This window comes from Ammospiza caudacuta, chromosome 6 (assembly GCF_027887145.1).
Source record: "Ammospiza caudacuta isolate bAmmCau1 chromosome 6, bAmmCau1.pri, whole genome shotgun sequence".
In the NCBI taxonomy this organism is placed as follows: Eukaryota; Metazoa; Chordata; class Aves; order Passeriformes; family Passerellidae; genus Ammospiza; species Ammospiza caudacuta.
The window spans coordinates 20731458-20756756 of NC_080598.1; the positions used below are offsets into that span (position 1 = coordinate 20731458).

General features: G+C 36.1%; 1 protein-coding gene across 2 annotated transcripts in view; it reads left to right on the plus strand.

The window, feature by feature from the left end:
• The window catches only part of CHID1 (chitinase domain containing 1), a 93344-nt gene that overhangs the window by 32072 nt on the left and 35973 nt on the right, over positions 1 to 25299 (plus strand). The window contains exons 8-9 of one of the 2 annotated variants that reach the window (XM_058807404.1): positions 1581 to 1682; positions 2886 to 3041. In XM_058807404.1, the coding sequence (XP_058663387.1) occupies positions 1581 to 1682; positions 2886 to 3041 (258 nt within the window). The remainder of the gene's footprint in view (positions 1 to 1580; positions 1683 to 2885; positions 3042 to 25299) is intronic. The other variant, XM_058807405.1, reaches the window with a different exon arrangement.

Here is a 25299-nt window from a genome sequence, read left to right on the forward strand (position 1 = left end):
GTGACCAGTATATCATTAGTTCTGAAAATCTGACAGGCGTGTTACGTGATTTAATCTGCCCTAGTTTGTAACCTGCATTTTGTTCACCTCTTTCCTTATGCCCTAGAACACAAAGTGTCCTTGTGAACTGATAAATGAATACTGTTATGCTCTGGTGATCCATGCAGCACATATTGTTGGATGTAGAATTTGCACGCTGATCCAAAAAGGATAAAGGTCAAAATATGTGATTTTTCTGTTTATTACTTGCATCTGTCACTGAGCATCTTTTTTGTTTTTTCATTTAAGATGGAACGTGAGTGGTTTTAAAAGCATACCTTGCCTAGACAAGGTTTGGCTTCTAATTTCCAGCTCAAGTAGCAGTTTCTGGTACTATTGGGAAAGTCTGGATTCTCCAGTCTCCCTCCTCTGCTCTCTAGAGGAATCTTGTACAATGCTATAAGTTTACCTCTTAAATGGCAGAGGTGTACCACAGAGTTGTTAGCTGTTAAAGTACATTTTTTTCCCTTCTCTCTTTTTTGCAATGTCCCCCTATATCCCAGATTATCTAGGACAATATCCTACTTCTCTACCTGTTTGTCTCATGTTAACATGCTTCAGAGCCCTCTGGTTGAGGACAGGGTTCTTCTGGCAGTAGCTTCTCCATTTTAGTCCAGTCCCATCTTTGCAATGTGATTAAGGTTGCCTTGTGTTGCCTGCTGTGCTGTTTGTGCTGCTATTTTGAAATTACAAATTCTCTTTGAAACAGATTCAATGTTTTCAGGCAACTTGTGTGAATTAATTGTTTCTGTCTTGAATGATTGAAGGAAGTCAATAGCCTCTCTGAGTCCAAAACAGACAAAATACACACCCCTTCACCCAGGAAGATAAGGTAGATATTAATCCAGGTCTATATTTTGTAAATCAAGAGTAAGCAAGATAAAGGGGGAAGAATGGTTTTCCATATTTCATACCAAGATGTGCTGAAGGCATAACTAGACTTTTGTCTAGAAAAGGTGATAGAATGGATTTCTTCTTTCTTCTCCCCTGCCCAAAGAAAGAAATTGACCTGGTTTTGTCTGAAGAAAACAGTTTTTCTTTCTTAAGTATGGTATAAACTGAAATTGTTCCTTTTGAGGTCAATAAAAAAATTACCTTTGGTTTATATTTTTCGATTAACAGCTGCACCCACCTATTTATTTAAGTATGCCTTAGTTTTCTAAGTGTCAAAACCAGTTCAACAGCCCAAGCAATTAAATGTTTCGTAAAAGCTTTTAGAGTTCAATTGATTGCTACCTAAGGCAATTTGATTAGTCCACAGCCCTTATAATCACTACTGTAACCATGCTGGAAATGTTTATTTGATAAGTATGCTGTGGAAGTATGATTCTTCCCACTGACCACCTACGTAGCATTGAATATTTTTTCTTAGATGTTTATTACAAAAATGGCACTGAAATGCATATTTTAATTTTTTTGGCCACCTCAGAATGAAAGACTTTTCTTATGTGATCAAATGGTATGAAACCTAAACAAGAGAATAAGCCTTGTCATGGTTGTAATTTATCTCTTCCTGTTTCTGCTTTGCTTTGTTTTGGAAGGACCAACCAGCCAGGAATGTTCACAAAGAGAGAATTTGATCAGTTGGCCTCAGCAGTAGACAGCTTCAGTCTCATGACGTATGACTATTCAGCACCACATCGGTAAGATTCCATCTGACACCAGAAAGAGCATTGAAGGAGCTAATTCCTACTGAGGTCTGGTAAATCCACAGATCTACCACTTCTAGTAAAGTGGGTAGTGCTTTGTTCTTGTATGATACTAAAGTTCTGGGTTAGTAATTAAAATAGACAATTTGTACAGAAGCTCAAAATTAAGTACATTTTTAACAGCAATGTGTATCTGGACTTTGGATATTATGAAAGACTTTGTACTCCAGCTAAAAAGACATTATTTTAAAAGGATAACTTACTCTTTTCCAGGCTAAATAACTCTTTTTGAGTTATTTAGCACAGTTCTGCAGGATAGGTCCACTAATAATCTACTAATAATAACATTGTCAAACAAATTAGTTTTAAACAATTGATGCTTCATTTGCCTTTAAATATGAGCACAGTTCCCAGCAACTTTGCTCTGCTGTATTAGCATGTTGAGTTTTAATGGCACAGGTATCATGAAGGCTTTGAGGCAGATGATTAGTAGGGAGTAGCAGATGTTGGTATTTGTAAGACTGGGATTACCTCTTCCTGTTACCATGCTAGAGAGTGCCTTTTGTCATGTTAATGTTTGAGCCAGAGCCTGCTCTCTTCTCCAGTGAGGTAGGAATGGAATGAGCACAATATCCTAATGTTATGTGTATGGCAATTCAATTACTCTGTGTATTAAGGCTATGCTCTTTTTTTTCCTGTAGGTTTTTGTTTGGTACTTTGTAGGTTTTTTTCCCATAAATAAGTGTTACACAATTTTGCTTAATAGTCACTAATTTTATAGTTCTTTCTGCGAGTAAATGGTCAATTTTGTTCCAGTATGTTTTGCCAGATTGCTGCAAAAACATTGAGGAAAAAAACTGAAGTCATACAGAATTTTGAATTATAGCATATGCATTGTGCAAGACCCAGTAGCAATGTGCTAGGGGGAAACATTTTCTTACCTCTAGGAAGGAATTGTGTGTCTCTTCACCTTAGAATTGAATCAAAAAGTCAAGAGTGCGGCAATCATGTTTTGTATATCAGCACTTCAAGCTACAGAAGAATGTGCATTTAACATTGATAGAATTATAGGTTCATCTTCACTGATTTTTGTGTGCCAGAATTTTCTTTTTACAATTACACTGGTCAAAAAGAGAAGGCTAAGTGTGAACATGTACTTTTTCTGACAGTCTGTTTGATTTTTTGCTAAATTGATAGACCTGGTCCAAATTCCCCCCTTCCCTGGGTGCGAGCTTGTGTTGAAGTACTGGATCCTGATTCAAAATGGAGGAATAAAATACTTTTAGGACTGAATTTCTATGGCATGGACTATTCTGCTTTGGGAACTTCTGGGGAGCCAATCCTTGGCAGCAGGTATGACTTCTCTGGATTTTAAGTACTTCTGTATGATGTATTCTCACAAAAATTAGAAGTTCACAAGTAGTCTTATTTAGAAATATGGATGAGTTAGCAACACAGAAATGGCAAAAGTGATAAATCTGCACATGCAATAGTAGCTCACCAGTTAGGGTAAGACCTGTAACTTTCTTCCCTGTACAGAAATGCAGATAGATGGCACAGTTATCCTGTCAGAGCTCATATGCAAAAATGGTTTGTGTAGTTTTCCCTCTTTCCTCTATTCATGCTTATACATGCAGGTTGCCATCTTTGTGTTAAAAATGTTCTGCAGTATTGTCTTATGCTCTGCATCATTTTGGGGGTTCCTGCAGTTGTCCTAATGATTCTCTCTCTCAGCTCCTGAAGTTGTTACTTGTTACTTTGAAATTTGATAATGATTTCCAGCAGCAATCTTTCAGTGCTGATCTCTGAATCAGACTGAATAACAGAAAAGGGGAAAATAAAGCCACTGTTTATAGTGAAAGGTATTTAGCAAGTACTCCAGAATGACTTCTGAAAAATTGGTGGTGATGGTTAGGCAGGAAGAATACTCAATAATCAAAGCATTGTTGATTTACAGAGTTCATTATACAAGCTCATCAAAATTATGTAGCTTCGCTGTAATATTAACAGCTCCTTTTGCAAATGGAGTGTAGCACTATCTAGCAGAATAGAAGGTTCTTGTTTTTTTCTGAACTGCAGCTTTTGAAATTAAGTTTCCACTTGAAAAACACTGTGCACTAGGATGGCATTTACTTTTTGTAGATTCTTCTGGACTATGTTATAATATTAATTCATGTTGCTTTTTAATTGTTGGCAAAAATACCCTAGCCAAGAGTCATGTATAAAACTTTAATCTTTGTAAGTTTTACTTTTTTAAAAAAGTTTTTTAAGTTTTACTGAAAGAGGCTATTTACCTAGTAAGACACTGGTGCACAGTACGGTTCTGTTAACATATTCTTCACTGACAGATCATGAGATTGTAGTTTTCCAGGTATTTACCAGAAGCAAGGTTCTGGACAAAGTCTTTAAGAGGCTTTTAATTTATGCATAAAACACATCAATTTTCCCTTTGCTGTGTTACCTGTTGGTCAGTGGTTATGTTTATTTTTCCAGAAATATAGCTCTAAGCATCCACAGTTGTATATGTCCTGTAATAACGTAAAAGTAGAATAGACTCAAAGTAAAATAGCTTCAAAATAGGCCAAGCTTCTGACATAAAGAGCAGCAAAAAGGGGGTTTTAGTGTAAAATAAGCTTTCTGCTGCTTGATTGGTATCAGGCCATTTGTAAGGAAGTCTTTTGACCTGCAAAAAGTGCTGAAGGATTGATGCATTTCACCTTTATGGCACTGTCCATATGATGTAGTGATAGTGAAGCTGAGCTAAAGTACTGGTATTAAAATTAATTCAAAGTCTGTTCATTTAAGTGCAGTCTGGTGTGTGTCAGCTTCTTTGTTGTAGACTTCTGCTCAAGTTTTTGCATAGGAAATTTATTGCAAGTACAAGTCTCCAGCATGTCAGTGCTCCTTGGCACACAGTAAGGTGTACCATTTCTTCTTGAAACATATTCATTGGAATCTGATTTTCTTTAAGAAGAGAGATGAAGAATTGAAAGATTCAGTGGCAAAATGTGTATTCTCAAGTTGTTTGATGTCAGTGTATTATGCATCTTAATTGATTATTAGCAAAGCGTAAAGAATTGCATGCAGAATGCAGAAATCTATGCTGCTCTCAAGTTCATGTTTTTCTTTAGGATAGGAATTATGTGATGGAAAGAGATGCTGAACATAGGTGGATTTCATTCACTACATATATTTTTCAGTCCAGAAATTCATGAAATAACTTACAATAGAACTCCTATTTGCATAACATATTATTTGGCAGTGTTTTTTTATTTCAGAATGTAATATAAAGGTAGAAGGTAGAAGGTATACTTGCAAAGATGTAGAGCCTTTCCATGTAATATCCTGTTTCCTCCATACAGACAATTAGAAGTAATAGGTATATATGTATATGCTTGCATATACATATATATCTATATAGATATATCTCAAGATTAAATTAAATGCAAACAATTTCTCTCTTACAGCAGCACAATGTAGTTTGTCCTTGGGTATTGTTACAGTAAGAACTACAATTTATATTTGCAGCAACAATTTCTTTCTTAAAGCTCAGTCACAACTATTACTTATTAATACAATGAGTCAATCACAGAGATTAGAGCACTTTGTGGTGCTTTAATCAACCAAGTACTGTTTGGTTAGCTGCAGGGAAGCTGCATTTCTGAGTATATTTCATTGTGACATAATTTTTATGAAATCCTAAGCTGGAAATAAAGGTGTTCTGTTTGTGATTCTTCAAATCACCTGTAGTGCTTCTGGCAATGTTTTCTCTCCTCTGGCTGTCAAGAATCAGGTGTCTGAATTGTTAAGATGCAGAGATGCAGTCATTCTAACTTTCCACTCTATTAAAATCCTGTCAGAACATAACAGGGTGCTGCTTCCCTGCTTTTCTAGTGATCACCTTGTTCCAGCATGTCCTCTGTTGATACTGTGACCTGACAGTATTTCCTCTTCACCTCACAAGTGTATGTCTTGGGTAAATAATATTTGCAGTATACTCTGAAGCTGAAGAAATGGGTTAGTCTTTCTGAGAGATCTTTGATCCTTTTTGAGACCTGCAGTAGGTCAGCAAGCCTCTCAATCTCACAAGCTTCTGACTTCCAATGTACTTTTTCTGCCTTTAGCTATCTGTTCTACAGAATCTCTCTTAATCATTGGAACATTAAATTTCAGTTGCAGTTTTGTTTTGCCTTCTCATGGGAGGTTGCACAGCAGTGTAACAGTGTTTTTCATTCCATGTCATCTAAAATCCATGTCCATTATGACCTGGGCGAAAAGGGAACAGATAAACTTCATTGCTAGCTGTGAATTAAAAGCAATATAAATCAAAAGCTGTCAGGGGGCAATGGTGTCACTTGTGTTTAATAAATCAGAATTCTTTATTGAGCCCCTCCCTGCTAAGTTTCTTGTGATAATGTCATTTTGTCCTTTTTTTTATAGTGTTGGAAGAGGGAAGATACAATCTCTAATATTTCACCTGGCTCTCTGTAATTTTTGAATATATTTTGCCTTCAAGCTGCTTTTGTTCCAAATGTAGCCATTGAAAATAGATATGTGAATAACTCTGTTATTTTGAAACAATGCTGTGTGTGCTTATCTTTTATTTAAAGTAATCTGAATAAGGACTTTTATGTTAATTTTAAACATTTAAGAAGATTGATATAGTAAATTACCAGCTGAAGCAAGGGAGAAACTAATTTTACAATACATTGTGATGTTCAGAGATAGAAAATAAGATGACTTGCAAGCTATGTGAGGATAGTAGAGTTCTACTGAGGATTTCATTGGCTGTCTGCCATTCTGTAAATACCACATAAAATGTGGTACTTAGAAACAGTTAGAGGTGAACTTTTTCTCTGAATTATCATGACAGTGTCTTCATAAGCAGCAGTTTAAGGTTTGGGCCTACTGTGACTCATGATTTTGTATTACAGAAGTTAGCAAGAAGCTTGTACCAGGAACACTTTTACTCTTGAAGCAGCAAAGCTTTTACAACGTTTCTCTTCGTGCTGTAATTCTCTGAGGATTTCTATTACTTCCCTGTATGCCAGGATTCTGTATCCTGATTTAATCTATTTTGTTCATAGTTCATGGGATTTTGGGGAGATACTAATGTTTCAAGTAAAGCAATGTACCCATTAGCTTTGTAGGACTGAATAGCTTGACCTTTTGTCCACCTCTCCTCTTTGCTGAAGAAACTGCTAAGCTATTTCTTCTTAACTTGTACTGCTGGGTCAGATGGTAAAATCATGGCAGTGATAGAACTAAGTTACAATTGGGCCTGGAATCAGAAGTTATTTCTGTATTACAGATGTCTAAATATTTCAGGAGTGTTTGAAAAGTTTTATTCTATTAAGTTTCCTCTGGAATATTCTGGTACATGTCTCTTCCATGGTATATCTGTCCCTCCCTCCCTTTAGGAATGGAAGGTGAAACTGAGCTGTTAGCTGAAAGTGTAAGACTAGTTAATTCATGTAAGGTAGATAGAGCATCTTACAAAGTAAAATTATGGGTCGTATTTCAGCTTATCCAAATTTACCTTGTGATGATAAATAAAAAAAGATGTTAAAATTGTTCTTATGTAAAACACATTCATATTTCTTTTGAAATGAGGGAAAGCTGTCTTTTGTTTATTAGGCAAATTATTGGTTCCCAGGTTCGGTTGTACGATGGCATTGGCTGTGGGTGAGTGTGTATATCCCAGTGAATCTGCTTTAAAAAACTGGTCAGTTGTGATGTACATTTTAAATGGTGGGCATATTATTGTGAAATATGCTCTACTCCATCTGCCATGGTGTTTTTAAATAGTAAATTTGCTACAGGCAATATTTAGGCAGTTAAATATTGACAAAATAATAAGGATGCTGTTCTTTACTGTCTTGTTGTACTCCAGCCATTAGAATATAGCATGATAAAATTAGGAAAAATAATTCTGTGGTTTAAAACTAAGAGCCAGAAACCTTTACTGTAAGCTAAATTTACTTATGTCCTTAGAATTGCGTGTGGGCATTTGTGCCCACTGTAAAGTGAAAGAAGCTCGTTGCTATAGTAGATATTTTTGTCCCCAATGAGGGGAGTGGAATGATGAGGAGGACTCCATCTTATCAGAAGGCTAATTATTTTATTATACTATATTATTTTTTACTATATTATACTATGTTACATCTAAACTGAATCTGCCAAGCACTCAACTCTGCACACGCTGCACAGCATCCCGTGGCTGTCAGCCGCCAGTCCTGACACACACATACACTTGGCCCTGATAGGCCAAGGAAACAAAACACCATCACTTTGGGTAAATAATCTCCATATTGTATTCTACTTTTGCACAAAAACAGGCACAGTACACGATAAGAATTTTTTTTCCTTTCTTTGAGGTACAGAGAATGTGAAACCCAGAATATTCTTGGGAAGAATTGTGCCTTGCTTTTCTCTGTGAAGAGAAATGTGGCTACACATTGCTTTGGTAGCCTTCCTTGGGCTTTTGAGATCGCTAATGGTAGACCTAAAGGCAGTCCTAGTTCAGATCGAATCTCTTGAGATACATGATGATTAACAAAGACAGCACCATGTATGTATCCAGATCATTCCACTATGAATCCCTTTGCTCCCATTGCCCCATCCTCTCTCATTCTCAGGGCTGAAAGGGTAATCATTAATTTTGCCTGGTGCTGGCTGTCCGTCACAAGATACTCCTCATGTTCAGTTCCATTGCAGTTCAGTTGGGAATGAGTGTGAAAAGGACCTCCTGAAAATGCTGAGTGACTTTGTACCTGGAGCTGGGTCAATGCACTGTGCTCACGTGTTGGATTGTGTACAGGATAGATTCCTCTGGGAATCTATGGATTCTGAAGGCATGGCATCCTCTTTTGGAGCCAAAAAGAGCTGCTCCACAGCTCCACAGCTGCTCCACAGCAGCCTGGGTGGAGCTTACCAGCTACACTGGGACCTATCCACTGCTGACATGGAGGCATGGGCTAAGGTGTTGGCTCCAAGACAGCTGGATATATTTCACTCTTATTTCTAAACAGGGAGAGTTTGAGACCTTTTCCCAAAGTATAAAAAAAAAAAAAAAAAAAAAAAAGATCCTGGAGTTTTATATTGATTGCCTAATGTTTTTACTAGAAAACTGGCAGTAGTGACATAATTCGTATTTTGTTCAAGTAGGTGCATTGTTTGATGTGTAGGGTACGCTTAGGTGTTTTTAGCAGACAAGCCTTTCTTTAAAAAGCAAGTAGCTTGGAGTTTTTCTGATCTTAAACTGATTTTTCAGTCCTCATTATCTAATTTTAACATAAATCTGTTCAGTGAATTGAATTGCCGTGATTGTTGGGGAAGCAGTCAGAATTAAATTCAAGTTTCCATATAAATTTCTATATGCCTTTTGAAACTGATCTAAATGTCATCAGCATAGATTTAAAAGTTGAAATGAACTTTTCTTGGTAACTCAAATGTAATTTCAGTTGGTTGAATTTATAGGAAGACAACTATATATTCCTTCATTTGCTAAACAGCACCCTTTCCAAAGTTTTATTTAGCAAGCTCTGAAACATAAAGTAGTCCCTGATAAAGCATGGTTCTTTGCTTTTCTTTTTTTTTGTGTGAAGTTATATCTTTATTACTTGGCTGTGTGTTTGCTGTCAAGCTGACTGCCACAAAAATGGTGCTGGGGACCCAGTGCTTACAATGAGTCTTTGGGGCTTTTTCCTTTGAGGTGACTCTGGTCTGGTCCTGTGAGCTGGAACTCATTAGCAGTTTGAGTGCCGCTCCAGTTGTTTCATCCAAAAAAAGCATCTGTTTTATGCACTCTGAGACTGCTCCACAGTGCAAACTAAGGCCTGGTGCTAGTTCTTATTGTAAAAGTTCCATCCTGATATGAGCTTGGACTTAGATGTAGTCAGAATCACACAACCTAAATACTTCCTTTCATTTTGACACAATGGTTTTAAACAGTATGATGAAAAAAGAAAATAAGGTAAAGTTACAAAACATTATTCTTTGCATATGGCAGCAAAAAAAATTCCTCTAAAAATAATATTACATTTCTCAAGATTTTTTTTTTTTTGCAGAGTTCTTATAGAGGGCAAGAATAAATGTGCATGTTTATTGCAATTCCAGAGAAAAGTAGCAATCACAGCAGCAAAGTATTCAGAGTGATCAAATTACCAACAGAAGGACTCAATATCCAAGTGAAGAGCCAGTGTGGAAATACATAAGATTTAGGAATAGCTTTGAAGCCTTGAAGTAATACTTACAGGAAATAGTAATGGAGCATATAGCTATACAGTCTTTGAAGTAATAGAAGTGCAAGTGTGTTCCACAACATTAACAGCCTTTGATTTGTGCAAACAGCTTGTTTATACTTGGTATTATACAGCAGATGATTGAATAAGGTTTCTGGTGATAACATTCAATACTGGTACAATGTCCAATAAATTTTTTCTTTATGATTTTATGAGCAATTTCAGTATATTAGTAGCACCAGCAAAAAGAGTGGGGTTTTTCCACTCCAAATTAATTCATGCCCACATCAGGAGAATAGATCTAAAAATGTTGAGTAATAAATCTTACCTAAAATAAGTTTTTGGGTTTTGGGATCTAAAAATAGGAGAGTTGCACTTCAGAATGTTGCCAGAATGCAGTGTTGTTCATGACTAAAATGGAAATCCAGGCAGACTTTGATACTATGTCTACTAAAAATATAATGAAAATTATTACAAGTTAGTTATTTGGAAATTCAGTGAAATTTAGAATATGCCCGAAGTATATCTATATATCTTAAATATATACTTTAGTTACCATGTATACCCATATAGTTAACCATTTCTTACAGTTTTATGTATGTAATTTTTGTGTTTAAACCAAATGTTGGTTATGTTACACTATTTCAGAAAGAAACTATATTTGAAAAAAGTAAAAATCTCTCCATATACTGCATCTTTGTAAACCTTTTGCAAGTAGCTTCTGTCTTTTGTTATTTAACTGTCCTTAAGGTTTGGGAAGAAAAAGAAAATGCCTCTAGAGTGGTATTTCCTGTAAAGTTCAAGGTAACTGCACTGCCTGGCTTATAGCAGGTACATCCTCCTCACTGCTTGTGAGTGAGGATATTGAGCAGGCAAGAAGGTTAAAGAGGAGACTCAAAATTCTGTGACCCAATTTGGGTAAGACTGGGGATAGTCCTACTGCCAGCCCCTAATATAGGATGGGGGTGTAGATAGCAGATGATGCCTGCAATTTTCAATATAAAATAATTTTCTACAATGTTAAAACCTAAAGAAGATTGTCTTATCTTTAGGGCTTGTTTGTATTTACCAAATTTAGACACATTACTATTAAACATTTTTTTGTCCCCCTGTGAGTGAAAGCAAATGTCCCTGAGTCCTGGGCTTTGAGCCCCAGTAAATTAAGAAAATAAGGTGTTTCCAGCTGAGAAGGAGTTGTGGGTTAGAGATTGGTACACTGCTTCATACACTGTTCACTTGGAGCCATAAATCCAGAAATGTAAAAGTCAATGAGGCTTATTCATGCACCTCTTTGAATGCATTTTAATGGACAAATGTCCAGTTACATTTCACTGGATTCTGCATTTTATAGTAAAGAGCCACTGACGGGTTTTGGACAGTATTGAGCAAACTCAGTACAGGAGTGGAATGTATTTTAGTATTGACCACAGAAGTGAGGATACCTATTGATAATAATAATCTATTGAATTGCTCCTAGGTTTTAGCATTTGTGGATTATAAGCATATGAAGAGAAATCAATGGGTCCTTCATCTTTAGGGAGCCCTTTATGTACCAAACCTGGGAAACCAATATGGTCACTGCAAACTGCCTTTGCTGAGCCCTCAATGCCCAGTGAATACACAAGGAAAGCATTAGGGGAGCATGGAGTCTCTACAGTTACCACTGTCATTTTGACTTATAAATATGATGTGAGGGTCTCATATCACCTTGATTGCTGCTTACTTACAAATTAGAAGTCTTACTTTCCTCAGAATTTTAGTCTTTCTTTCTGTGGACACTAAGTCTTAGCTGAGTCCAGGCATTCTTCTTCAGTTTATCCTGGCTTTGTTTCTATGTTTGAGTTTGCATATTGAAGGAGTCCTGAACAATTCTGGTTTTTGTTGATGAAGGCATCCTTGGGAACATGAATTACAAGACAGGAGAATGGGTAGAATAGTTAGAGATGAATGGAAAATTGTTTGTCATTTGTAAATTTCTCTTACAGTTGACCCTGAAAACCAGAGCTGTAAGCATCTCTATGTATAAAGTAGGTATCATGTTGCAACTGTTTAAATCTTAAGTGTCAGTGTGTCTGTAAGCCTTGCTTGAAGATGCCATTTTTAGAATTTCTAGAACTATGAGTTGATAAGGGTAACAAACACAGTGCTTCCATTTAAAGGCATAGCCAGTATGGCAGTATCTGCAGGGCACTTTTTCTGATTTATACTCAGGAGTATTTTAGCTGGCTTTTTATTCTTCCTCACAAATCTCATCATGAAAAAAATCTGATGAATGTGGTGGTGAAAACTATCCATCAAAAGCAGCATAGTCTTAAGAAAACCAAGTTAAATTTAAGTCAGGAGAAGGTGCTTGCTAAATATAATGTAAATTTAGTCTTTCCCTAAATTTATAAAAGAAAGCCTTCTACCACTGATGGTAATTTGTCAAGCTTGCAGGGAACTCCACCGATACATTTCAATGTGATCTGAAAACCTCGTTCCAAAAATGTAGAGTTTTCATCTTGCTTCTTACCCCTAGAGTATTCCTTGAGGACATCCATAAAAGGTAATATTAAGAATAAGATGTGCCTGGAACTCTGTAGCTGACTGGCAGCATTTATTTAGCAAGTGTATTAAGAGTAGTTGAAAATCTGTGGGTTTTTAAAGCAAAAATCTGATACTGAATCACGAGCTTGTCTAAAGTAAACCACTGTTAATTTGCAAAGAAACCGTTTGCCATTAGTCTTTTGTGAAATGGTTGTTATCAAGCTGCATAATGAAGGACTGATGACATCCTTTGCTATGTACAGGAGTGTCTTCCAGGATAAATAGTACTTTATTAGAATCTGTTTTATAGTACTGAGAGAAAGAGATGTTTAAATAGGAGTGGATTAGGAACATAAAAATCTTCAAGTGCATTAGTAGATAGATTTAAACACTAGGGTGTCTGTGGCAACAGATGAAATAATTTGTTCTGAAGAACTCAGAAATCTTGTACTGGAGCAGGAAAAAATGTGTTTTTTAGTTTAGTTTTTTAGTTGCAGTAAGGAAGAATAAATGTAATCAGAAATAGTTGTAGTTTTACAGCATGGGAAAAAAATTGCCTGGAGCCATTTCTTTCAAATGACATTAGTGTGCATATTTTCACATGTACTGCTCAGATTTCCATTCTAAACAATTCCATTCACTTTCTCTAAGTTCATTTCACTTAGTTACTAGAATTTCCTTCTTTGCATTGGACACAATTTACAATCACCTCTTCTGCTCTGCTACATATTGACAGCTATTGTTTGAAATTAGTGTTTCTGTTCACATGGATTTGATTGGAAGTTATCCTTAGAATTGTGGTGCTGTTATTTATATACATTCTGTGTAGAAAAACCACCAAAGCAGCCCAGTGTAATTCACTCTGATACTTATGGAGGGTTTAAAATTTTAAGAATGAGTTATTTCCAAAACTGTTTGTTCCATCTCCTTAGTGTCCAAATTCCAGAATGTGTTCACAGACCACTAAAGTAGTATTAGCCAATCTAGGGAATATTTGCTGCTTGATTGTTTTTATTTTGGCCACTGTTCTGAGTATTCTTGGATTCTGACATTAAATTACTTGCTGTTTAAATGTTTCTCTTCCTCCCTCCATGAGTTTGGAAATCTCTGCAATAAAGTATTTTGGCAGCTATAATTTTTATATATCTGAATATTAGTAATAGAATGTTTCTTGAGCTGATTTTTTTTAAGATGCTGATTTATACAATGAAACTCTTTGTTCACAGGATAATAAATTTGTTCCAGAGCTTATTTTCACATTAAAGTTTCAAGTTAGAATAATTTTTTTGATTGTTATTAGGAATGATAAACACATTTGATATTTACCTATTTTAGCATATTTTACACATAAAGCCTGCATCCAGCAAAAAGCTACTTGTTCATGAAAACGAGTCCTCAGCTGGCACAAAATCACACATAATGACAAGAAGAGTGTTCAGGGGACAGAAGGCCTTTGAAGTTAACCTTCCCTCATTTATATAATTTGAAAAATGCTGGTATATTTATTTATTCAGTACTGTTATGTCAGGTTTGAAGCTGATTTTGCTTTCCACAGTTTAATTGTATTCTCTGGTAGCCAGTTAATGCTAAGTTTAACTAGCAATATTTATAGAAATATGGGGGGAAAATCCTTGCAGAAATAAGTCTGAGTTGTATTTGATTAAAAAAAAAAAAAAAGAGGTTGATGGTTTCTACACAGGCTCTGGGCCATGAAGGAAAAAAAACTCCCATGAAATAGTGACATAAGTGATAGAATTATATACTTATTTACTGCAAAATGCTCAAATTCTCAATTTAACTTCTTTATACAGCTGCTTATTCCAGTATGTGGCACAGTGATTCTGTGTGTTAAATTTCACAGCTGTTAAATTTTGGAGCATCTTGCTATTTAATACATTTATCTTTTTAAGGATGCCTAAACTCCTGGTGGTTGTAGTATTAAGGTACTGGGTGTGAAGTACATTGTAGGTGACCATGTTATAATGCTCTAGTGGAATCACACTAAATCTCTTTTTTCCTTCTTTTCTTTCCTTCAAATTTTTCCACTTTAATATTACTAGTCTAGTGACTACTCTTCTGTAGTTGTGTCTCCAAGTTTAATAGAATAATTAACCAATCATTTATCAATGGAATCCTTATCTGGAATTATTGTTCTACTATTTTAACAAAAAAGAACGACACCAGATGCTCAGTTTGTCAAATTAAAGGGATGGATTTGAGACCTTTGACCAGAACTTCTGAATCTCATTGCCTGTAGCTATGCTTTTAGTTTGCCTTTTCTGCCTCCTTCAAGCAATGTCTATTTATGTTGAAGTACAGCTTTAATTATTGCAAATTCAAGCTGTTCTTTAAACAACCTGACCTTGGGACATGGAACTTTCCACCTTCAACATGTTTTTTTTTGCTGGCTGAGGCCTGCAGTCTTTCACTACTGGCTATACAGCATGGTATCTCAGGAGACCAGTACTGTGCAAATATTTCCCTTTCCTTTGTCAGTATTTTTATTAACTCTGTATTTAATATGCCTCAATATGCCTGACAACTAATGGTGCTATGTAAGGGACAGCAAAACCTCCCATCACCTCCAAATCAAAATGTTGTATGAGACTTAGAACTGTTCTAGAGTTTGGAAAGCCAATGATTGGAAAACCTATTCAGAAGAGGCATCCCTGGAGACAGACACCTGTTCTTGTAACTAGTGAGATTAAAAAAAAAATAAAAATCAAGGTTATGTTTCTAAAGGGAAAGGAGTATAATGGTAAAAAGGCAAAAATTTTAACAGATCTATACCTGCTCTTTTTTATTTCCTTTCTCAATGCTGTTCTCTTCAATGCTGTGAAACCTTAGCAGCTTATTTAACCTCTTCCTCTTTATTTGAGCTGTTGGAAAAGCAAACATGTATGATTTTTACTTCCAGGAGTATTACTGGTAAGAGATCTACATTTGAACTTTGGCAACTGTTGAGATTTTTAATACAGATGGAACAGCTTGGCATTAATTTCAATATGCAGCTTGTGCTTTTGTAGTGATTCTGTATCTAAAATTGAAAAGATACCACTTAAAATGAAAAAACCGGTAGTGCATTTTTCTGAGCTATGGCAAATATAACTAATGCAAAATACAAGAACACTCTGCAATAATAGGATAATAAATATTTGGCTGTCAGCTTGGAGACCTGAGCTGGGCTGTGCTTTTGTTTTGTTTTGCTGGTTTTGAGGAAGGAATATCTTGATTTTTCCACTAAAGGAAAAAAGGTGTTTCACCTTACCCAGTTATAGCTTTCAATGATTTCCAGTTTCTTGAATTATTTTAATTGGTCGTAATTGAGCGTATATGTAGTCAGTTAATTAATTAACATTTTCTCTCATTCTTCCTGATTTCTGACTCCTCTGATTTCTCTTAAAGGTTTTCTTTATTGACCTTACTTCCTGCCTTGTGTCATGCAGCTCCAAATCCTTATTAATTGTTTAGCCACAAACTAAGACAGTCTTCATGAATGGAGTCAATTTGCCTTTTGTCTTCAGACAATTTGTGTGGAGGTCAGATTTTTGACAGAAGAAAAAAATAGCAAATATGGAGCCTGCTAAACAAGCAAAACCTCTGCCAGGATTGCTGGGGGGAAAAAAATCACTATAATGGGAAGCAAACTGAACTTTTGCTTCCTAAACATGTTTCATACTAACAGTGGTTCACGTAAATAATTTTTATCATGCAAATGAAAATGCAAGAATCATCTCATGAGATGAGCCAGAGAACTCAGCCTTTCTCTAGCCTTCCAGTGGAGAGCAGTTCTCTTTATGTTGCCAGAGAATAAATAAAGGGAAATCAGAACATTCTGCATTACTTGATAGCTTACTGAAGGGGAGATTTTATGACCTTTTAGAACCTTGAAAAGAATGAAATAAATTTAGAGTTTGTCAAGTGATTTTTCTACGAATGATCCAGTAATACTGTGCAGCAAGGGATCTTGGTTTGGATTTGGAAAATGTGTTTCTGAAAATGTTGGCATTTGATATTTTATCTTCCCTCACATTATTAGTTGGCAGCATTTTCCTCCATTATAACTAAAGTAATTTTACAGTGTCCTCATTGTAGTAGAAGGAGCTGCTTATCTCAAAACTATCTCAAGGATAATTTGAGATTTTATAATATTTTCTCATACTTTGAAATTAATTTGAGGAGATTCAAAGTTATTTGCCTTTTCCCCTCTTTTCTATTTTACTTTATAGAATAAAAGTTTTGAATGTTGTCCATCCAAGAAAGAATAGTCTTTGTTGGAGAAGGATACATGACACTGTCTTTTACCAGTACTGGAGGTCCATTTTACTGGGTTTCTTCTATTCTGGAAAGAAATAACAGTCCAATATAATTACCAGTGCTGTAAATCTCATTACAAGTTGTTCTGTTTAGGCTAGCTATTTGATCTGTGATTTTTCAACAATTTATTCAGAATCTCTAATACTTCTACATATTTTAATTTATATGTTCATCTCCTGGAAAGTTTGTCATACCCATGACATGTCTCTTATCCTACTTTGTGCTAAAGCATAGTTTAAAAAAGTGATTCTATTTATAATTCTAATTTCTATCTATTTTAAACTCTGAAACATTGAAATAGAAAGTTCTCAAATAAGAATGCTTCAAGCAGATTGTGAGTATGTTGCCCTCAGAGCCACTTAAACCTTCTCCCACTGTTCCAGCATCAAAAGGGATATTCCTGGTGCCAGAATTGGGATTTATCTAATCTGAGTAAGGAAACAGAGTTCCCAAAGAAAGTGAATTAAATTAACATCCAGTATTGAATCCAAGATCTTGCTGGGGGGAAAGTGGGCATGTTAATGTGAAAATAAATTGGAGATATAGATAAAATGTTGTGACTATTACTGGACTTTTGATCATCCTGACTTGCTTGTATTGAAAAAAGGTCTATATTGTAGGCAGGAACAAACATAAAAGGGAGCTAAACAGAGTGGGAAGAAGGAGGGATGCTAATCATTCACAGTTGCATAGAAATGTTGCAGTATTTGGAAGGTAGTGAGACTGGCTGAAGAAATTGCATGAAATGTATTTATTTATTTACCCATGCTGTGTCACTGTTGAAGTGCAGAATTGTGCTTTCCAGTGTTAGGAATTGTAAAATGTATGAAGACAAAATCCAAGTACTCACTAGAGTAGTCTGAAAAAAAGAAAAAGGCCGTTCTGAGGAGAGAATTTAGGTAAATTATGCATTAGGATGCTAAGAAGTAATTTTTGAACTTCTACCAGTGAAAAATAGTAGCTCTCCATGAAGTGCATGAAGTTTCACTGAGTTCTGTTTCTTTTGAGAAATTTACGCATGTTTCATATATGTTAATGTTCAAATACATGGTTTGGTTTTATTTGATAAATTTCATATCCTGAATATTCCACACTTAGCCATCCAGATTTTTTTTTTCCTAAATTACTTAAGAAAATAAATTTTTACTGCCTCTGTTGGTCAGTCTGTTCATGAAGTTGTCCTCTACAACCTTTTTGGTGCATTTTGCATATATGAACTACTTTAAACCATGTTTGATGAAGCTATCAAAGATATGAAAACTGTCCTGAATATAGCAAAGCTAAGTTAGGGTTCTGAAGAGAGTAAGCTTCCCTACCATAAGCTGATTGTTGGTTGCCAGAGAATCATGTAAAGCTCAACTTATAGGAAACTTCATCTGCTTAAGGTGCAGGAAGCTTCACTTCTCCTGTCTGCTGTGCATTGTGTACTTATTTTGTTCAGAGTAAGTTATGCTTATGCATTTCTCCCTTTGATTCTTTGGATGTGGATTGCAGGGAATGTTGCAGTAGCTTTTGGATGGGTGGACTTACTTGGTGGGATGCTTTCTCCTTGACCATACAAAAATTTGGGACCGAGAAAGTTATTCTTGTCACATTCAAATGTGTCATGTTCAGGTAGATGAGTTGTCAGGGAAGAATGGTGCTTAGCTATGTTACATTATTTCTATTTATCAAAGAAACTGTTCTTGGAGAAATAAGGCTATTGATGTAATAGGCAGTTTTCTGGTAAACAGGTAAAAAGTTGTAATTTTTCTATCTCAGACTACTGTGTTCACCCTTCTTTTTTTTCTTCTTTCCTTCTTCCTTTCAAAACTCTTTGACAGAAGCTAAGGTTAATGAATTTTAATTTTAATTTGGCCTTTTCCTTGGGCTGCTGACAGTTCCTTCTACACCACAGAGACCTTTCTTTTCCAGCTCGCTTCATGTTTCAGTAAGAAGTAGAGTATCTGATGGAAGCTTCTTCATGAATAAGTGAACCCCACTGGAACACAGCCAACCACTGTCAGAACTGGCTCCCTGATTCCCAGTCTTGTGCTTTATGGTTTGAGAGATTAGATTCATTAACCTCTCATTAGAAACGTGTCAATGCTAAAATCCCACAGCATGCTAGACTCAGCTTATTAGAAATCCCAAAAGGCCAGTTAACATTAAAGAATTAACATTTTGTATTCTGGAAGTTAATAGTATATTCCTCATCTGGCTCCATTCCATTTCATTGATGCAGTAACTTCTTAGGTGCTTTTCCCTTTAGAATTAGCAAAAAATGTTATTTATCCAAAAATAATTGTTTGAAAAAGCTTACATGATTGTAGAAATAGAAGCACTTGCAGCATAAAAATGCTTACTTTATCGTAACATTTTCTACATATATGTGTGGAGAGCACTGCATGTATAGAATGTGGTATACTTTTTGGTTATAAATATAATACCACTTTCAAGAGTTCTCTCTGTACTAGTGACAACTTATACGGAGTTTGCTATTTATAGAAGAATATTAAATGCTATTTGAGCAGGTCTAAATGCATCCAGATATTCAAGCACTGGGTTTAGTTCCAGAATTTGTAGTCTAAGGTAAAATGAAATATAATTTCCATTATCTTTTGACCTCAGGAGCTTTCTTCTCTAATGAGAATAAAGACTGCAAAATAATTTGAGTAACATAGAATTCATTCTACATCAGTCATATTACATGGCTTCTGCTCAGGCTTCATGTGAATGCTGGTTAAAATCCATAAAACAAGAAGTAAATGACCCTTTACTAGCAATACATTTTTATGTGTATTTGTCTGCTACTGTGAGCAAAAAAAGAAATTTCCATTTTGTGTGGCTATTACAAGAAGCATGAAATAATGCTTTTGAATTGCCTAATGTCATTACTTGAAATGGAAAACAGTATTTTCAAAGACATTGCACTTTGTTATTCAGAGCCACGCTTATCAGCCACCATTATTAGGACATTTGGCTGCTATTTCAAAGTACAAGAGTGGAACACGGGGTCATTAGTAGGGAGATGAGAAAGAATTCAACTGGCAAACCCGTGCTCTGCTCTCCCTGAGACAGTAACAAGAACAGCTACAAGAAAATACACAGGATCAAGGGGATCCTGTATTCCTCCCCTGCCATGCAGAAGGCAGTAACTTAAAAAGAGTGAACAAGGACAAGTCCCTGTTTAGAGCAGCAGGCAAACTCCCTCTTTGTCCACCTTGCCTCCCCATATGCTTGTACACAGCAGTGATGAGGCTCTAGATGTGCAAGGTAAGTCAGAGGATGATGTGGATGATGACCCATCCACACCAGAGATACTGCTGAACAGAAAGGACTGGCACCTGAACGATGCCCACCTCCACGAGGAAGGAAAGATGGGCTATAGTGGTGGGTGACTCCTTCCTGAGGGGAACAGAAGGTCCAGTGTGCTGCACAGACCCTCCTTGTAGGGAAGGCTGCTGCCTCCCTGCAGCCTGGGCTAAGGACATTGCCAGGAAAGCTCTTAGGCTAGTGCAGCCCTCAGGCTGTTACCCATTACTGCTCCTCCATGCGGGCAATGACAAAGCTGCAACATGTTGTCCAAGGGCAATCAAATGAGATGCCATGCTTTGTAAGGGAATTCAAGTCTCAGTTATGGGCAGCAATATGGGAAGGCAACAAAAGGCAATGGTGGGAGATTGTGTCGGTGCTTCGGTATCCATGAGGAAAAGCTCATGGAATGCTGTGTACAAGCATTTCTACAACCCATGGCACGCTTGGTACCTTGTGTGCTGCATCATTGTATGGCAGTGTTTTGGCCACTGGGACCTGGTTCCAGCTGAATGTCAGTCCTGCAGTTATGTGTGTTTTAGTCATGCCAGAACAAGACCACTGTAGTCTCCCCTGAGGAAGTTTTATCTTTACCCACTAGAACAGTCTAGAATATTTGGTGAGATTACTGAGTGGGGTGTCTTTGGAAGGGCAAGCCTGAATCAACTATCTGAATGAAAAACATAGAACTAATGGATTTACAGAAGTGTTTTCCACAGGAATTAAATGTATCAGCATCACTAGAAAAAATAATTTTTTAAAATAAAGAAAGATAGCCACCATGGTTTCTGGAAGAGTAAACTGTGACCTTTTGCTTCCAGTATTTGTTTGGAGGAGCTATGTTTCAAGTAATAATTTCATTTAGATTTGGATTTTTTTTTCTCCTTTTAGAAAGCACCTGAAAAATTACCTCAAAAGATCAATAAAGAAATGCAGCTATAGAGAAATTAAACAGTCTTTGTTATGTATAATGGTAGTCACTAAGGAAATAAGAACAAAACAGTCAGTGCACAAAATAAGTAGTTAACAACAGCATGATTTCTTTAAAGTGCTTTTTCAAAAAAATGCTTGAGTGATTCCAGAATCATACTCAGTAGAGAAGAAATATTCTATATGTATAATTTCCAATTATACACCATTGTCAGTATAATTTCAGGGCTTTGTTGTCTATTTAAATGTTTTATTTTGAAGAGTTGGATGTGAGAATATTAAAGGTTTGGGCTATGATTAAAGTTAACATATTAGAGTAGCTTTCTTCAATGAAAAATCCTGACAGGAATTCAGGTTTTTTACAGATTTAGTGAAGTAACAGAGAGTTATTTTGGCAACAGAAAGTCGTACATGTCTTGAGAAAGCCAGTATGAAAATACCTCTCAGTTGCCTTATTTGTTGAGACACATTTGGATTCTGTTGTACACAAGCTAGAAAATTCCTTTGTCAGTGGTTTGGTATTTGTAGAGACGGTCATTTTCAGGTTTGTTATGGTTTGTTTTTTCTTAAGGATAGCTTTACTATTATTCTTTGCAAAAAGCCAAGAAACTTTTCCCTAGAATATTAAACTGAAGAGCAGCTGTTCAGTACAATAACTACAAGGGAACAGATCACTTCTGTGTGCTGGTGGTTCTTAGTTGCCTTTCTGCTTTTCAGTATGTGGAATTCCTGATCTGCACAATTTGAAAGTCTCCTATGAGATGTACATTTGTACAACCAATTGGAACTGCCATAAGATTTCTGAGGAGTTTTAATTCAAGAGGTTTTTGCTTCCTCTGGTGCTAAATACTGGAGGTAATACAGCATGTTGCTTAAAAATAATGATATATAAAATCATACTTGTTCGCAATGTAATAATTCTTGTCTGCTTTATGTACAAGTAGAAACTTGGGTTCACTTTGGAAGTTTCTAGAGAATGAGGTTTACCAGGAGCTTCCATCAAACCTAAAAAGCAAACTCACTCTCCACTCACACAGATTATCCTGGGGCATTATGTAAGCAGTGTTTTTTCTCCAAGGACTGGCATGATTTTGTATTATTTTAATGTGTTCTTTTGCACAGATGTGCTGCATTTCAGAGTAGTTTTTTATTAAACCTCCTTGAGATTCAATATTGAATGACATTATTGCTAATATGATTTTAAGGACCTTAAGTCTCAAAGGTCTTTAACTGTAAATACATGCTGATGCTCTACTTCTGTATTTTTGGAACTGAAGAATTCTTTGGAAGATGATGGAATTCTCTGTTGTGTTTTAGAGGTTTAGGGTTTTTTTCCTGTTTCATATGAAGCAAACCAGTGTATCAGAGATGAATAAATGTTTTCTGAAATTGCAGTGAGTATTCTCAGAATGGCCAGCATCTACTACTGATACACTTTGAAGGATGCAGTGAAAAGGGTTCCTTAATGTATGATGTAAAAAAAAATTGCCAATTTTCTAGTGCATTGTCTTCAGGGGATAAGGTCACCATTGTACACAGTATATTTGGTTAAGAGGCCAGTTGAAAATGAAAGGAGATTGTTTCCAATCTCTCTGTTCAGTCACAGTTTAGCTTTCATTTTATATTCTTTTCTCTCCAGATAGATTGAACTCTGGGATATAGCACTGTTGGCAACACTTGCTGATTAAATTTGCCATGACCTCTTAATATCAGAGCGCCACACAATTTTCTTTCTCCTTCTAGCTCCTCATTATTTTAGTGGCACGTTTTTGCAGTTAGGGAGGTTCTTTAATGGATGTTAGTGAAACAACAAGCACTGTAATTTGGTGAAAGCATGGGATCATACATTGTGACTGCTGTGAGAACTCTGTCTGCTTTACATACATGTGAGTGGGCATCATGACCCTCTGTATAACAAGGTTTTGGGAAAATTGGAGAAAAAAGAGTTTTCCTTTGGAAATGTGTTTTTAGTTTAAGTAATTGTTAGACCAGTGTTTTCTTTACACACATATTCTTGGAAGTATTAGACAAGCTTAGAACCTATTGATGTTAACAGGCATGGTGTTTAAACTCTTTACAAAGAAAACTTTAAGTCCCTGTATGACCAATTCATACTAATGAATCCATATAAAATACTGAACATTGAAAACACTTAATGCTAGAGAATGGTAGATATTTCCTGAGGCAAATTTTAGCACACTTCCTGAAATACACATTCTACCTGAAAGAAGCACTTCCTTAAAGATTCCTTGGTCAGGACTTGTGTGTTAGTTGTTTTTCTGTTGCCATTTCTAGTCTTACTGAGTGTTCCTTCTAAATATAATCTTCCTGTAGGAGAATTTGCTTCTAAAATATGTGCTGAGTGATCTACTTGTGTATAAACTGTGGTTGCACAGCAGGCCTCTGCAATGTGTTTTGCCTAGGTGAAAGTTGGAAATTACTTCCTAGTTGTTTGCTGTCCTTTAGATTTGCAACTTTGGCAAAATAATTGTTGCAGCTTTGAGCTTTAAGACATCCAGTATTTCCATTAGTGATGTTTTCTGGTTGAATCATTCATAACTTGGCAATTTTTGCTAATCCAATGATTGTGTACAGTTTCTTAATAGCTCTTTTACTAAACCACATTCATATATGCATACAGTAATTATCTCAGTAAGCACATCACATGCAGTGTTTATAAATTGATATGGATCAGCTGTATGTCCCTTACATTATTGTGTGTTTTTAGAGCTAAGTCAAGTCTAGCCTTCCAGTGTCTGCCTACAATCTCCTTTTCAATTACTTTTACATTCAGTAGTCATTATTCATAATAGGAGCTTATGTAAGCTTTCTATTTTTGTCTCATGCTAGCTGTGGCATATGAATAATGTTTAATACTCTCTAATAGCAGGGAAATTGCAAGTACATACTTCAGGGTATTTTCTTACTGAGATTTGCTAATGTCTGCAATTCATAAAGACCTCAGTGGTCAATCTGATTGTTCTACTGACATTCAGCTCGGTGTGGTGAATTGATGTTCAGAAGCTTGTATCTAATTACCCTGGATAATAAGTATACTTTCCTTAACAGTGGCTATTAGCAGAGGGTATGCTTCAATTTTTATGTATTCTTTCAAGACAATATAATTTTAAAAGTGATATCCAGGGAAATGAGGTTCAGCTTTTCTTAAATAATGTTAAGCAGATGTACCTTGGGTGGTGTCAAAGAGCCAGCACTTGATAGAAAAGCATAATTCTTGTGATGGACCAACAGAAGCATAACTGTCTTATATCAAGGGATTATTTCAAGATCCAAAAGATATTGTTAAGGCATAATAGTTTGACTTCTGTAAAATGAGAGTTAGCTTGCTTTCAGGTAATAAATGTTTTACCAGAGAGAGCAAGTTCTAGTACCTGAATCACTCTCTTGAATAACACTGGCCATGAATTGCATGTAAACATTGTATGGGTGAGGACGTTTTGACTTTATCTTTCTTCATGTGTCTGCGATGCTTATTCAATGTATTCGAGGTCATGCAGTGCTCTTGTAGAGTAACCTTTGTACCTTAATGTGTTCATAAAAAGATTCAGGAGAAAATTACCCCTTGCTTTATGATCTAAAGGTGATGCTTACTACCAAAAAGTAGTACTCCCATGTACTCCATCTCTAGTTGCTGCTGTCTGTATTCTCAGCGCCCTCTTGGCTGCCTTGACAGCACTTGCGTAATGTGCTGATGCTTGGCTGCTTTTCACCAGCCTCCCCACCTCTTCTGGGTCTTTTCTTTTTAAATCATGTGCCTTTTTTCTTCTCTCTTTTTGTGTAAAAAATTTCATAGATTCAGTGAAAGGTGTAGCTGTCATCTTGGGGCTGAGGACAAGTGGTAGAACAAGTAGGCCTAGAAATTAAAATAGTCTTAAGCAGTCTTCTTTGCTGGGGAAACACAGGCTGGGTATGGAGTGCTGAATGATGGAAAGATATGGATTCTATCAGCCATGCATGAGTGTGCTGTGCTGTACTGTACTGATGATGCTGGCATATAATGTTGTAAGGCTGTAAAAACATCATTTACAGCCCTTAATAAAATTGGACTGTTTTACACTTAATTTGAGCTTTTTCAGTGTTCAGTTGCAGTATCAGTGCTGGGTAAAAGCACACAGCTTCTTTCTGTTTTTTATACTTCTCTTGCAGTGCTGAGATGTTGCTGTAGTTCAGTTTTGTGGAGAGCTTTTTGTAATCTTAAGTCAAGTTAGTGTTGCACTGTCTGGCTCTGTGAGCTATTGCAAGAGGCCGACACAGTCCTGATTACTATGCAGAAAACTGTA